A 14,044-nucleotide genomic window follows, 5' to 3' on the forward strand; every position below is an offset into this window, starting at 1 on the left:
ACTGGAGGCCCAACTGCCAGGAGTGTCACTTGGGCAGCAGGCAGAGCCAGAGTCCGGGGTCCCTGGGTCTGTCTTCAGTTTGCACGGTGGGATGGGGCTGGAGGAGCCCACAGGGGAGACCCCCTGGGCAGAGGCAAGTACCCCTTTCTGCATGAACAACTCCCTGTCCAGCTAGACCAGGAGCTGGAGGCCTGGCAGGCCAGAAAGCTCAGCTCTCGTGAGGTCAGGCCAAGGCCCCTCCAGGCAGCACCACCTGGGTGCTGGGGCCACTGTCAACGGTCACACCAGGGCTTCCCTCCGAGGATATTTCACTACATCTCAGAACATGGAACAGCCTGGTAGAAAACCTGTGTGTGACGCAGAGCTGGCACCTGGCTCTGGGGCACCTGGGGCTGTGGGAGGTGCTGGAGCAGGAGCCTGAAGACCACAAAGTAGAAAAGCCCCTCAGCAGCTCCATTCCAGACCACAGACAGCACCCCAGTGGCACGGCCCCCTGTGGCCGCTGTGGCTCAGTGTGTGTGCATGCCGTGCACCGGCCACTGCAGACCTCTTCTCAAGGGGCAAGTCTGACGCATCTGAAGAATTAAGAGCCACATCTTCCACAAGGAAAATGTGATTTAATTCTACAAATTTACAATTAAAAATAAAAACGAAATGTGGAAAAATCAACAGTCCGAGACTTGAGGTCATGACCCACAGTGGCTGCATCCCGTCAGGGAGTCCTGGGTCTGGACCGAGACACCTCTTCCAGTAACTGCCCCCGGTCCCGGCTAAGCCTTGTCTGTCGGAGCTCCCAAGGGTCGGGCTGGGGTCCACCCTGAACCTCAGAATTTGAGGCTGAAGCCAGGGCCTGCAGCTGAGGCCCCCTGGTTTGTGGTGGTGAGGTGGAAGCCTGTGTCCTTCAAGTCATCGTCACCCTGGAAACAAGGGGCACCATGGGGCCCTGGCTGGGCTGCCCCCCCCCGCCGGGGAGTGCCCGTGCCTTCTCCCGTGCCGTCCTTGCCCCTCACCAGCTGGCTGTAGCCCAGGCCTCCCTCAGGGGGCCGAGGGCTGGTGCCGCGCTTCACCCTTTGCTGCTCGCTCTTGGCGGGCCACGTGGGGAACATGGAGGGGTCGATCGGGAGGGGGGTCTCGCGGAAATATTCGTGCTTGAGGCCGTCCTCTGCGCTGACCCTCCGCCCAGGGAAGTAGGTTAGGAACCTGGAGAACAAGGGCAGTTGGTGCCCACCTGTCCATGAGGGTGGGGGCTGGGTGGCCCACCCCACGAGGCACACACTTGTTCATGAGATCAAAGCCCTGGTCCGAGAGCAGGGCCCCAAAGCGCTTGCGGAGGTTGTTATAGGGGTATTCCGTGAAAGTCATCTTCTTGACTGCAGGCAGGTCATTGTAGCCAGGCCAGATTTTCTCACTGGGGGTCCCCAGGTCCTACAAGAGGGACATCTCAAAATGGCTATGCCCTGCAGGGAAGGGTCTGGCTGACCACCACATCACGCCTCCACCCGGGCCCTGGTGCCCACACATACCCACCAGGGCACCCTGCCGGTGACCCACCTTAAATACTTTGTTGATCTGATCGATTTCCGACTTCCCAGGAAACAGTGGCTTCTGAGTCAACAGCTCCCCAAAAATGCAGCCCACTGACCACATGTCCACGGCCGTGGAGTACTCCTAGGGGGTCAGGACACACTCAGGGGGCTGGCGGGGCACACGTGCAGGGCAGGGCCTGCACCCCAGCACTCACCTTGGCGCCCAGCAGCAGCTCGGGGGCACGGTACCACAGGGTCACGACCACTGGGGTGTAGGCCTTCAAGGGGGACCCGTACTCCCGTGCCAGCCCAAAGTCCCCCACCTGCAAGGACAGAGGGTGGGCTGGGGCTGGGGCTGGGGCTTGGCACGGGGCAGGCCCCTGCAGCCCCGGGGCCCACCTTGAGGATGCCAGCATGGCTCAGCAGCAGGTTGGATGTCTTGAGGTCACGGTGCAGGATCCAGTTGTCGTGCAGGTGCTTCACGCCACGCAGCAGCTGGACCATCAGCGTCTTCACCTCCCCTGGATGGTGGGAGTCACTGTGCCAGCTGCACAGGGCTGGCGCCTGGCGCCCCATGCCACACAGTACAGTCTGCATGTGCATGCCACCCCTCACGCACACACGGTGCCAAGGTCAGTCTGCTCTTCCTGCCCCAGGACACTGCCCATGTCGGGGCAGCTGCCCCGGGACCGTGGCCCACCTGGCAGGAAAGGCTGCTTCATGGTCTCCATCAGGCTCTTGAGGTCGTGCTCCACATAGTTCATCACAATGTAGATCTTGTCCATGTTGCTGCCCACAACTATTTCCTAGGGAACAATGCAGGTCCCTTGGTGCAGCCCCCCTCCAGCCCCTGGCTCTCCCAGGACCCTGGAAGACAGCAGGGGCTCACTAAGTGGGACAACTATGAAGACTCTGACATTTCGGAGGCTAGTGGCCATTTCTGCATCGTGCGAGAAAGCCTGTGACCTCGGGCGCATGCACCGCGGAATGGGTGCCTTACTCTGACGGTGACTATGTTGGGGTGCTGGGCCTTCAGGATGGTGTTGATCTCCCTTAGCGACGTAATTGGGAAGCCCTCCTTCTCCTTCTCCATTTTCAGCCGCTTCAGAGCCACAATCTCGTCTGAAAAGGACGTTTAAAGATGGTGCTCAGGAAACGTCCTTCCACGGATGCCTGGCTGGCACTTACTCAGCGCACCTCATCTCACAGTAAGGTGTCACTCTAACCAGGAGCGCCTACACCGTCAGTGCCAAGAAGCCAAACTTGCGGGCTGATGGGAACAGGAGGCACCGTTCCCAGCCAGCTTTTGTCACAAAGGCTGTGGAGGACTTCCCCCTTCATCTCTCCTCCTCCCGCGACCCCGAGGTGACACAGCAAAGCCCCATGTGTCCCAACACAGAAGCGTTCACCAGGTTCCACCAGGTTCTTGGGGTCTCAAAGGGCCACTCCAACTTTCCAAGAACCCAGGTCTGGGCACGGGAGCTGCAGCTGCATGGCTCACACACCTGCTCAGATGCCATCACGCAAAGGCTGACGCCCAGTAGCTCCTGGGCTCACCCAGCTGACTCTATGCTCCCCTGGGGAGCTGAGCCCCTGCTACCTGCAGGGCCTCATGATCAGGCTGACCCATGACCTCCAGAGGCACTGAGGGGCCAACCACTCAGGAGTGTGTCCTGCATGAGTCACCACCTGGTGCCAGCCAGGTAAGCAGGGGCCGGAGGGGAGGGGCCACTCTGAGCACCGTGAGGGACTGTGTTTAATGACCTTTGACAATGAAGGTGCAAGGGGCCAGGACAGCCCCAGCCAGACCCAGGGTAGCACAGGGCAGGGCCGAGGTGCCTCCGGAGGAGTTCCTGCCTGCTCAAGGCCAGGCCAGGCTCTGTGGGCCACCCAGCCCAGGCCCCACACCTCATCTCCTCGCTTTGGGGGACACCAACCTGTCTTCTTGTCCTTCGCTCTGTACACCACCCCGTAGGTGCCTTCCTCAATCCTGTTGAGGCACTGGAACTCCTCCACGCTCCGGCATCCCTGGGGGAGCACCAGCCTGAGCCCCGGCAGCTGTGGCGGGCCCCACCGGGGCTCAGGAGGGCCGTGGGGAACACCCTCAGGAGCAGGGCTGCCTGCGGTCCTCTCTGAGTGGCACGGAGCTGAGCTTCCCAGCTCCACAGGCAGAGATGCTCATGAAGCCTGGGGTGGCCGGCTGAGACGTGCACCACTGCCAGATGGCATCCTGTTGCCCCAGGATGCGGAGCAGGACCCGTGGTCTGCAGGGTGCTCAAGGTGCCCACCCCTCCGGGAGCTGTCCCTCCCCACGGCAGCCTTCAGACCTCTTTCCCAGAACAGAGAATGTGGGATGCCCTCCACTGCCCTATGACCTCTGTACAGGGACAGAGCTAGGGAGGACAGCTGCCCAGTCAGCTCAGGCCACCTGCAGAAGTGACCACAGAGCCAGCCACCCACCCGGCTGCCCACCCCGATCCATGCGTCCGGCCGGGGGTCTCAGGAGCCACCCTCCCACCAGCACTGCTGGGCAAGGCTGGACAGTGGCCGCAGATCCAGCCGCAACATTCACCGCACAGGCCCAGGCCCTCAGGTGGCACCGCTGCCTGGAAGCCGCACGGGCTCTCGGCCCCCGGCCCTGCCGACGGCTGGTGAAGCAGAGCCAGTCCCGGGCGGGGAGGCGCCTGACCTGCAGGGCGGGCAGGTACTTGGGCAGCTCCTGTTTGAGCTCGATAGGTGACAAGGCCGGGGAGTCGGGCACGCAGTCACCCTCGGTCAGGGCACTGCTCTGCGGGGTGCCCTCGCCCGCTTCCTCCTCTCCTTCTTCGCTTTCTCCGGAGTCTCGGTCGAATCGTGACTCTGGAACTTGGAAGGGCAAACCCAGTCACGGAGCCAGGGACCAGCGATCGCCACGACCCCTTACGCTCCGAGGGGCACACTGGGTGGGCGAGGCAGCTGCCCGGGTGTCATGCGTGGGCTGTGCCCCGGGCAGGGGGCACTGAAGTCTTGGGGCCGCTGTGCGCCCGAGCCTCCCTGAAGGGACGCTGCCGGCCAGGGGTCGCACCCGGCCATCGGCCTCGCTGCCCCGGGAGGCCACGCAGCTGCCGTTGCCCTTCCTCCTGTGGGAGGCTGGCCGGCACCGGCACGTCACGGCCCCCTTTGGTGTCCAAGCCACAGCGGCACCAAGGATGGTCCTTGGTCAGCACTGTCCCGTAGGGAGTGCCACCCCGTGGGCACGAACGGTCAACAACGTGGCGCTCAGGGACGAGGCCCCGGTGGTCAGTGCGGCCCTTGGGCACAGCAGGAAGGGAACTCCCGGCGGCTCCTGGCACAGGCAGCCCTGGGGGGCAGCCCGCGCCACCCGGCGCCCCCCCCCCACCCGCAGCGAGCCGCCCGGGCAGGGGGCGGGCGGGGCCTCTTACCGGCCAGGACGGGGCCCTCCGGCGCCTCCCCGTCGCTCATCTCCTCGTCACTCACTTCCTCTGCAACGCAGACGCGTGTCCGAGTCCGAGTCCGCCCCGCGCCCCCAGCACCACCCCCCCCGCGCCCCGGCGCCCCGCCCCGCCCCGCGTGCCCCCCCGGCACCCCGCCCCCCCCGCGCCCCGTGCCCCCCCGCGCCCCGCTCACCCGCCGACCGTCCGGACGCGTCCTCCGAGTTGCTGCCCGTCTCCTCCTCCTCCTCCTCCTCCTCGCCCTCCTCCTCCTCCTCCGAGTCCTCACTGCTGCTGCCGCCTTCCTCCTCCTCCTCCTCCTCCTCCTCCTCCTCCTCCGAACCGGAGCCCGATTCCGCTGCGGGGGGAGCACCGCGCCATGAGCGCGCGCTCCCCGCGGCGGCGGGGCCCCGGCGGCCCGGCGGCTACCTGACGAGGACGCGGCCGAGCTGCTTTTCCTCTCGCTGTCGCTGACATCTTGCAGGTCGGACAGCAGGTCCCGCTCCTCCACCTTCTCTTCTCTCGCTGATGAGACAGGCCGTCAAACACGAAGGGGCGAGAGGCTGCGGCCGGCCGGGCGGCACCCGGCGGACTGGCCGCGGCCCTCCCGCAGACCCGCGGCCGCGCCGGCCTCACCTGGCTTGCGGCTGTCCCCCGGCTCGAGCCGCTCCCGCGGTGGCCGTGCCGGGCTGCGACCCCAGTGGCTGGCTTTCACCTTGTCGCCGTAGTCCTCCCTCACGGCGCGATGATGGGCGGAGACTGCAGAGGACAACGGGGCGCGGTGCTGGCGGCGCCCTCCGCTCTCCCCCCCGCGCCACCCACACCCTCGCTCGTGGGGCCGGACCCCGCGTGCACAGGGCAGACGCGCGTTGATGGCACCGGGGCCGGAGGGCGGCAAGTCCAGCCTGCAGGCGAGCGGGCACGGGGGGGGGGTCGGGGGTGCCAGGCCACCCGCCCGCACCTCCGCGCCGGGCCTCGCGCCCCTTGCGCCGCTCCTCCGCTCGCCGCTCCCGCTCCTTCTGCTCCCGCTGCTCCTTCTGCTGCTCCCGCATCTTGCGTTCCCGCTCCCGCTTCCTCTCCAGCTGCTCCAGACGGTCTCTGGGAAGAAGCAAATGCCAAGTGTTCTTTCCCCCAACAGAAAGTTCTCTTTTTCACCCCTAGGGATTTCTGCTTGAATTTACCAACTGCCTGTTTAGGCTGTTCAGCCCACAAAGGGCTTTAAAAAAGCAGCATGTGCACAAGTGTGCCACGAGGATGCATCCCCGGAGAGCCCCAGGGCACAAGGCAAAGTGCGAACCAGCGGCCTGCCTGTCGGGGACAAGCCACCATTCTGGGGCTTGCCAACCTCCCTAAGGGTGCACACACACACGATTGGGCCTCCTTCAGCATGAAGGGCTGCAAAGGGCGCAGGAGGCCTTCTGGGGAAGGGAGAAGGGGACCACAGAGACAGGCCTGGGGCCCGTTCCCCACTCCTCCCTGGATCCTATGGCAAGAGGCCCCAGGCCTTTTCCCAGCCTGGCCAGGCGTGGAGATGAAGCAGCCACGAATGTGGCGGGTGGCAGCAGCAGGAAGCTGCGCTGGCCCAAGCGAGAGTCCCTGGAGCACAGGAGGTGCCAGCGAGCCGAATGCATGTGTGCCCAGCTGCCCTGCAAGGCAGCCGAACGGGGAGCTGATCAGGCAGTTAAGCTTCCATGCCTACAGTTAAACTCCAAGTGCAACCCAGGAAGCTAATAGGTAAAGAAAAAGGGTCAGTGTACACAGGGAAACGGGCGCACAGGGAACAAAGCTGGCAGTGCAGACCCGGTACTGTGCCAGCCTGGGCCTGCATCCCATGTCGCCACTGGGAAGGCAGGGCACTGGGCCCCAGGCGCTGGTCTGTAAATGCCTGAGTCCAAATTAACTCAAAGTAAAGGCTGAGGCACAACGTACATGCAAAATGCAACCACTGAATTCAGTTCTTTATAAATTTATGAGAATGCACAACCACCACCACAAGCCAGTTTTAGAACACTTCCATCACCCCCCTTGCCGCTACGCTCAGTTCCCAGACTACCCTGCATGCCATCCTTCTAACCACCTTTGATTTCCCGGACGCTTCTGCTTGCTTTGGGGTGAGTCGGCTTCCTTTTCACTGGCTTCCTCAGCTAGAAGCCTTTTCTGATACAGGGACTTAGTCAGACATCTCATCCTAGGCACTGCAGGTGCATCCCTAAGTTTTAACATATTTTGTTTTCATTCAGTTGAAAATATTTCATTTTTCCTGCTCATTTCTTCTTTGGGTCACGGCTTTTTCAGGAATAGCTCTGTAGGATTTCTAACATTTGAGGGTTTTCCCAGGTTTTTTCTATAATTTCTAATCTAATACTTTGTGGTTAAAGGGAATACTTTGTATGACCTGAAACTTGTTCTATGGCCTAGCATGTTAGTCTGTCCTGGAAAATGCCCCATGCCCTCTTGAGATGCATGTATATTCTGTAACCAAAGGCAGAGAGCTGTATGCATGTGTCTGTTAGATTGAGTTGGTTGACAGTATTTTTTAAATTTTCTATCTTTGTTGAGCTTCTCCAATTGTTCTATCAGAAACCAGAATGGAGTCTGGAAATTTCCAACTATAACCAATGAACCATCTGTTCCATGCATTGTGCCGGTTCTTGCCTCATATATGTCTGAACTCCTGTCAGGTGTGGGTTTTCCTAACGTGTTTTCCTGTTGCTGTCATGACACCTTCCACTGTTAGTACCTGCCCTTACCCTCAATACCCTGAAATCAGGAGCCACTAAGCTCCCCACAGCTGTCTTCCACGGCCTCTCTCTCCACACCTTGCTTCAAGCCTGTCTTTGGCTCTAAGATGCTCTCACAGGCAGCACACAGGTAGGTTCTGCCTTTCGTCTCATCATCTCTCCTTGTTTGGGTACAGAGACCACCTCATGTTTCATGTAATTACGGACATGGGTATGGCTGGGGTTACTTGTATTTTTTTGCTCTATGTCTTCCTTTTTTTGTTCCTGTTTCTGTGCATTGGTTTAAATAACCGTTTTTAGTATACTATTTGGTTGTTTTTCTATTTTTTAAAGTTTTAGCAGTTGCTCTAGGTATCACACTATGCATGTTAGATCAATACAAACTTGACTCTAGTATAAAGTACAACAACTATTCTGTTCCTTCCCTTCTCCTCACTGCAGTCCACACATGCTGTGTGTTACATGACAATGTGACACTTTAATAATTATTCTTTAATGCACATGTGAGAAGAAACAGACTCTTTCATGGTAATCTACACTTTCAACATTTTCATGCAGCCCAAACGCAGGTCTTGTTAACCATGAATCCCACCAGTCTATGTTCACCTGGGAATATCTTTATTTCCCCCTCACTTCTGAAGAAGATGCCGTCTCTATCCCCTGGCTCTGCCGCTTCTGATGGACACCAGCCACCACGTACTGAAACATAGACTGTTTCTCTCTTGCTGCCTTTTGAGATTTTCTCTGTGACTTTCACTATGATGTGACTGTATTTATTCTACTTGGAGTATATTCAGCTTCTTGGATATGTAGATTAAATTTTTAAAAAATTAAATATGGGAAGTTCTCAGCCATTATTTCAAAGAGCATGTTTGCGCCCCTTACCTCTGCTCTTATGGGACTGCCTCACATGGGTGTCAGGATGGCGGGCGCCACCCCACAGACCTTTAAGGCCCTGTTCATTTTGTTCTTCAGAGTGCATAGCTTCTGCCGCCACATCCTCAACTACCCCACCTACAAGCCTTGGCCGAGGCTGGGGCACTCGGTTCCTGCCAGTGCTTCTCTTCCGCAGCGCAGGGCCACACTCTCCCATCAGTGTGTCTATGCTTTCACTGAAAACTAGCCACTTCAGATGCTGTATGGCAGCAGCTCTGGACTTGACTCTCTCCTTAGCTGCTTGTTCAGCAACCAGCAGGGCTGAACCTGGGGCCTCCGTCTCCCCGAGGCTGTGGCCACTGCTGTTTCCCCCTTTGCTTTTATTTTCAGCATGGCCTCCTGGGGATCACCACCACGTCTGCACCACTGAGCTGCCAGCTCACCCTGGACAGTCAGCATGGTTGTGGTGAACACGGACGTTTCACAGGCCGGTGGAAAGCACTGTGAACAAAGGCTCTTTTCACACAGCCCTTCACACATCTGGGGGGCCCAGCTGCTGGGAATGCCACCCCTCTGCCATTCAACTTCCCTCCTCCCTGCAGGCCAGCTCTCACGCTCCTCTGGACACGGCCTCCATGTGCAGAGGTGGCCCTAGTGGTCACACCTGGCCATGTGTCCTTTCCTGGGCCTTGGGGAACAGACCTGAAGCTAACCAGATACTCTCTCAACTGGGAATCATCCCAGAGAGGCACCAGGAGACTAATGCCCAAGAGGCTGGGTCCCAGTACCCAGACTGTTTAAACAGCTGTGGGATTTCCTTCATCACTTTTCCTTTTTCTGGTGTTTGAAAGAACCACTGTCTATTTCTGCTGTGACCTAGAGAACACTAAGCAGCGCGCTCCCACAGTCTTCCTGGCCTAGACCGCCTAGAACAGAGCTTGGCACAGAGCCGGCACTCCACAGACACTCGCTGGCGGAGATGAATGCCCTCCGCGTCTCCTCCCGAGCCCTGTGCCAGAACTTACACACGCACACGGGCTGTCTCCAAGGCGGCTCCTCTCTTCACAGCAACTTGAAAACAGACACGACGGAAGATGAGCTTGGCATCGCCAGTACCTGGGACCGCGCACTCCCATCCTGAGCAGCAGGCACCGTCACAGCTCTGCTTCCCCGGACCTGTTGCCGGCCAGCAGCCGGGAAAGCTGCTGCTCACCAGCTCCCTTCAGCTCCCCAACGTCGCGTGTCTGGCGCAAACCATCACTCCTCGTTCTCATTCCTCCTGGGCCTCTGGCCCCCTCCAGCACCATCTCCCCCTTCAGAGGACACGTGCGCAGGGGTTCTGGCCTAAGTTAGGACCTGCTCAGTCTGGCTCCCGAATGCCGCCCCCACCAGCCTCTGTGCAGAGGAAGTGGAGAACATGTCTCCATTCCCTTCATGATCTTCTCACATCAGTTCACACCCACTTGCCTTCAAGATGCAGTAAAGACTCACGTCCCTGGCTAATACAACCCAGTGTTGCTGGCACCAGGACTATGTTCACACACCATTTCTGCACCAAAGCTGTGTATGTCCAAGTTCTTGTTTGCGTGTCAATCAAAATTATGTGTCTTCCACGGCTCTGGTGGGGCGCTGACCAGAGGAGTACCTAGGTAATGTCCCCTAACTTACCACCCCTCTCACCTTTCTCTCCGGGAATGTTCTCTTGCCATTTCCCTCCTCTTTTGTCTTTCCCATTCTCGACGAGCTTTATCCTGCTCCTCTCGATGTCGTTTCCGACGTTCATGCTCTCTTTCTTTTTCTTTCACTCTAGCGTGCTTACCTAAGAGAAATAAGAAGTGTCATACAAAGAAACCTAACTTCCAAAAACCTAATCTGAAGATACTTGGTGAGAAAGAGAACATTTATTTAATTAATGATATGGAAAAGCAATCATAATTTTATATTAAAAAAAAAGATGAAGATATAAAACTATGCAGCGAGCATCCAGTTAAGAAAAAAATGTGGTTCTCACTGAATGAAACTTTAACTTAAGTCTTCTGCTTTTAATTTTCTCTACTGAATTAATTATGATTAGGTTACATTAATTTCATTAACTTAGAACAGTCATTATTCAGTCAAGACAAAAGGGAGCTCTACGAGTGGGTTCCTACACTGTGTCATGCTCCATGTTGACAAAACGCACTTCAGACAGTGGTTCATACCAGGGCAGGTCCAGCATTCCCAAGACCCCTACAGAGAGGTCTTAAGTTGACCTGAGTCCATCATTTGGACTTTATCGACCATCTGATTTCAGTTAAAGCAAACTGGCATTGAAGGGTGTGTTTTCACCCTATACTTGTTAAATTTTACATGTAAACAAACTGCCCCACAATCATGTAACAAAGGGAAATAAAACACCAGCAGGAAAATGAAATAGCTCGTCAGAATGATGATCTACAGTGAATTCACACTTCTGGCTAAAATTTTATTCTCTCTTGTTTTTCAGTTGTACTCTGGAGCAGGCAGCAGACTGTGGAATAGCAAACAGACCTCACTTGAATGTGATACAAGAGAAAACAAATGCTTCTGTACCCCCTTCTGCTGAGTGGCTGCGATGCCTACGTTTCTCTTTTCTCTTTTCGTCTTTCCTGTGATGGGCTTTTTCTTTCCGAGACATTTGCTGGGGTGGTTTGATAGCCAAAGAATCATCTTCCTCACCCCTGGAACAGACACAACAGCATCATCACGTCATGCTGGAGAAGTAACATAAAGAGCACCTAGGGGTTATGGAGTCTCTCCAACCCGGAAAAAATGCCAAGGTTCAGAATATGAATAAAGTTGAATCTGAAACATTATTTTAAAAATTATGTTACCTATTAAGCTTATTCCCAAACTATATCAAATGCACATTCTGATGAAAAATGTAGCTGAGAAATCAATATGGTATACAGGACAAAACGCCTCTCTGAGGAAGCTTGGGGGTGATGCACGTGTCATCATGACTGTGGTGATGGTTTACAGTAACTTCAACTGACAATTATGACCCAAATCTACGAATTCACATACTGGGCGTTTTTATCTTAATTTCTAATTATTTGATGATGGATACAAGAAGCAAGCAAGGAGACACCACGGCACAGGAAGACGTGTCAGAATGTACAGGTCTTGGAAGGACTAGCTTTGCTCAGAGGCTCAGGGATCTTTTGGGGTTCCACTTTGGCTTATTTGCACCATACGTTAGCTGGTAACTTTGAACATCACAAGCATACTGCACAACTATTTTAATACTACCTAAATGGTACTGACTTGACTGAGGAATGACCGCAAAAGGAAGGAGCGCACGCTCATCTGGTCTTCTCACAGGAGGGGCTGAGGTGACAGCTGACAGCACGCAGAGGCCCACACCCGCAGGCAGGGCTTCCTCCAGTGGGCACCTCTTCTCACCTGTCTTCCATGGAGTCCTCTCTTCGGTACGGTGAGTTCCTTATTGTTATCTCCATGCGATGGTCCCTCAGCTCCCCTTCCTCAAGGGAATCCCGCTTGGAATCCCGGTCATCAGACTGAGAAGTAAGAAGACAGCTAGTTATTCTCCTTTCCGATAAGCATAGTTTTAATGATAATCAAACCTTGTCAACATCCAAAAACAAATTTTCACATTCACTTTGAATGGACCACTATAAAATATAAACTTTCACTCAAATCCCATGACAACTTTCTGTAACCTAGAACCCAAGAGAAGTTCAAAACCAGCATATATGATGGAGAGACATTAGACTCTACGCCAAGTGTGTTAGTTGTTTATATGAACCAAAACTGTCCTTGAAGCATTATCTTCCATGCCGAGTGCTTGCACGGGAGCAGGAGAGGCATTTCTGCCAGTGCTTCTCATCGAATTATTGAAAAGTTTTTCTGAGTATTATGCAAACCAAAAAAGATGTGGAAGACTAATTTCAGTGACTTTCTATTAGACTAGAAATTACTGGAAATGGTATAGTGAATATAATATACTAATGGTGAAATGAAAAAAATTAGTCCAATTGCACTAATGAATGACTTTAGCTTCAAAATACTTTATTCTCGAGTGTAAATATTGTCATTTATATGCAGCTTTAGTATGTTATCTGTCTTCAATGTAAACTGAGCATTTAAATGTGTTAATTTTCAGAATAGATTTTGGGCTCACCTGCGACATTTGGAAGTACAAAAGAACTTCACCGAAGAAGCGTTGTTCTAATGGAAAAATGAGGGCACAGAAATTAAATCTCCTTTAAGAAAACCACTTACTTAAAAAACATGGCTTACATTTTTTAAGCGTTTTATCTCTGCTTTCTCCTCTTGTTCCTTCCGTCTTTTCTTTTCTTGAAGAATTTCATCTAAAGTTTTCACTTTCCAAGAGTCCTTTTCATCACCCATTTGAGTTAAAACACTGCAAAAATAAAAATAATTCCAGTCACGTCAGGACACAGCGAGCGGCGCTTCGATGCCTCGCTGTGTTGGGAACACTGGCGCCCAGCCTCTGCCCAGCGCCTCGGCGCACACCTTCGCGGGGATGGTGGGCTCTGGAAAATGCGTGGATTCAAATCTCTTTCCTGTCATCCCTGTAGGATTGGGGGGACGTTCCTTTACCTCAGTTTACCACTGAGTAAACGGTTAAGAACACGCCATGTATATACTAGTAGCGTTCCGGGATTGACTGAAATCCGTTTACGAGAAACGTCTGGCTCAGCACCTGGCCCGAGCCACGCACTGGCCCAGTCAGGGGGGTGTTACAGAGACCGGGGGGCCCATCTGACGGCTGCGGCCTCCAGCACAGGGCGTGGGGAGGCCTGCGGGGGGCGCTCCAGCAGCCCGGATTCAGTCGCGCTAATCCGAGGCTCGGCCCGGCAGGGGCTGGCTCGGGGGGGGGGGGGGGGGGGGGCGTCCGCGCCCGCCGCCTCCTTAACGCGGGGCTCCGCGCGGGGTAAGACCGGAGAGGGGAGTATCGCCAGCCCCAGCACGCGCTCCCGAGGCCCGCCCGGATCCGAGAGCCCGGGTGAGCCGTCCACCCCTGGGCCACGACCGGTCCGGCCCGCTGCCACTCACCCCTGCGCCGCCGCCTGTCCCGGAGCCTGAGGAAGAAACAGCGCCCGGCGCGCGCCAGGAGTGTCGTCACTTCCGGCGTCGGCGCCGACTGATGACGCGAACGCAGGGCTCCTGCGGCGGATACGGGACCCAAGAAGAGACCGTGCCCAACGTGCGCCCTGTGCGCCACTTCCGTCCTCGACGCGGGCGGGTGACGAGCTTCCGAGGCTCCGGTGGGGAGCACCGCCCCACCCCGCCCCGCCGCTCCACCAGGCCTCGCACCGGTGACCCCTCCTGCGCTCCCCCGCGACCTAAAAGCCGCGAGCTTGCCGCTAAGGAAGGACCCCCAGCGATGCTACAGTTGACTCCGAGCTTCAGGATGAGAATAGAGGAAAGGGTTGCCCACCAAACCACGTATTGGGCTCTACCT

General features: G+C 56.2%; 1 protein-coding gene across 5 annotated transcripts; it reads right to left on the minus strand.

Moving 5' to 3' along the window:
- Nucleotides 1-597: 597 nt before the first annotated feature.
- Nucleotides 598-13,734, minus strand: LOC108398172 (cyclin-dependent kinase 11B). Of its 5 annotated transcripts, XM_073233004.1 has the most exons (21): nt 13,636-13,654; nt 12,856-12,979; nt 12,737-12,783; nt 11,998-12,113; nt 11,146-11,273; nt 10,255-10,393; nt 5,919-6,055; nt 5,594-5,716; nt 5,387-5,482; nt 5,154-5,315; nt 4,949-5,008; nt 4,216-4,391; nt 3,464-3,554; nt 2,527-2,648; nt 2,227-2,332; nt 1,926-2,047; nt 1,742-1,849; nt 1,552-1,668; nt 1,277-1,425; nt 1,011-1,200; nt 598-917 (listed from the first exon to the last, which is right to left on the minus strand). In XM_073233004.1, exons 3-21 carry the CDS (start codon nt 12,743-12,745, stop codon nt 825-827), a joined length of 2,244 nt encoding a protein of 747 aa, XP_073089105.1. In that variant the 5' UTR covers nt 12,746-12,783; nt 12,856-12,979; nt 13,636-13,654; the 3' UTR covers nt 598-824. The 5 variants fall into 5 exon arrangements, with proteins under 5 accessions (XP_073089105.1, XP_073089104.1, XP_073089103.1 ...); XM_073233003.1 differs by lacking the exon at nt 12,737-12,783 and having other exon boundaries at nt 4,216-4,385; nt 13,636-13,734; XM_073233002.1 differs by lacking the exon at nt 12,737-12,783 and having other exon boundaries at nt 13,636-13,734.
- Between the last annotated feature and the right edge of the window lie 310 nt (nt 13,735-14,044).

The sequence above is a fragment of the Manis javanica genome, chromosome 4, assembly GCF_040802235.1.
Source record: "Manis javanica isolate MJ-LG chromosome 4, MJ_LKY, whole genome shotgun sequence".
NCBI lineage: Eukaryota > Metazoa > Chordata > Mammalia > Pholidota > Manidae > Manis > Manis javanica.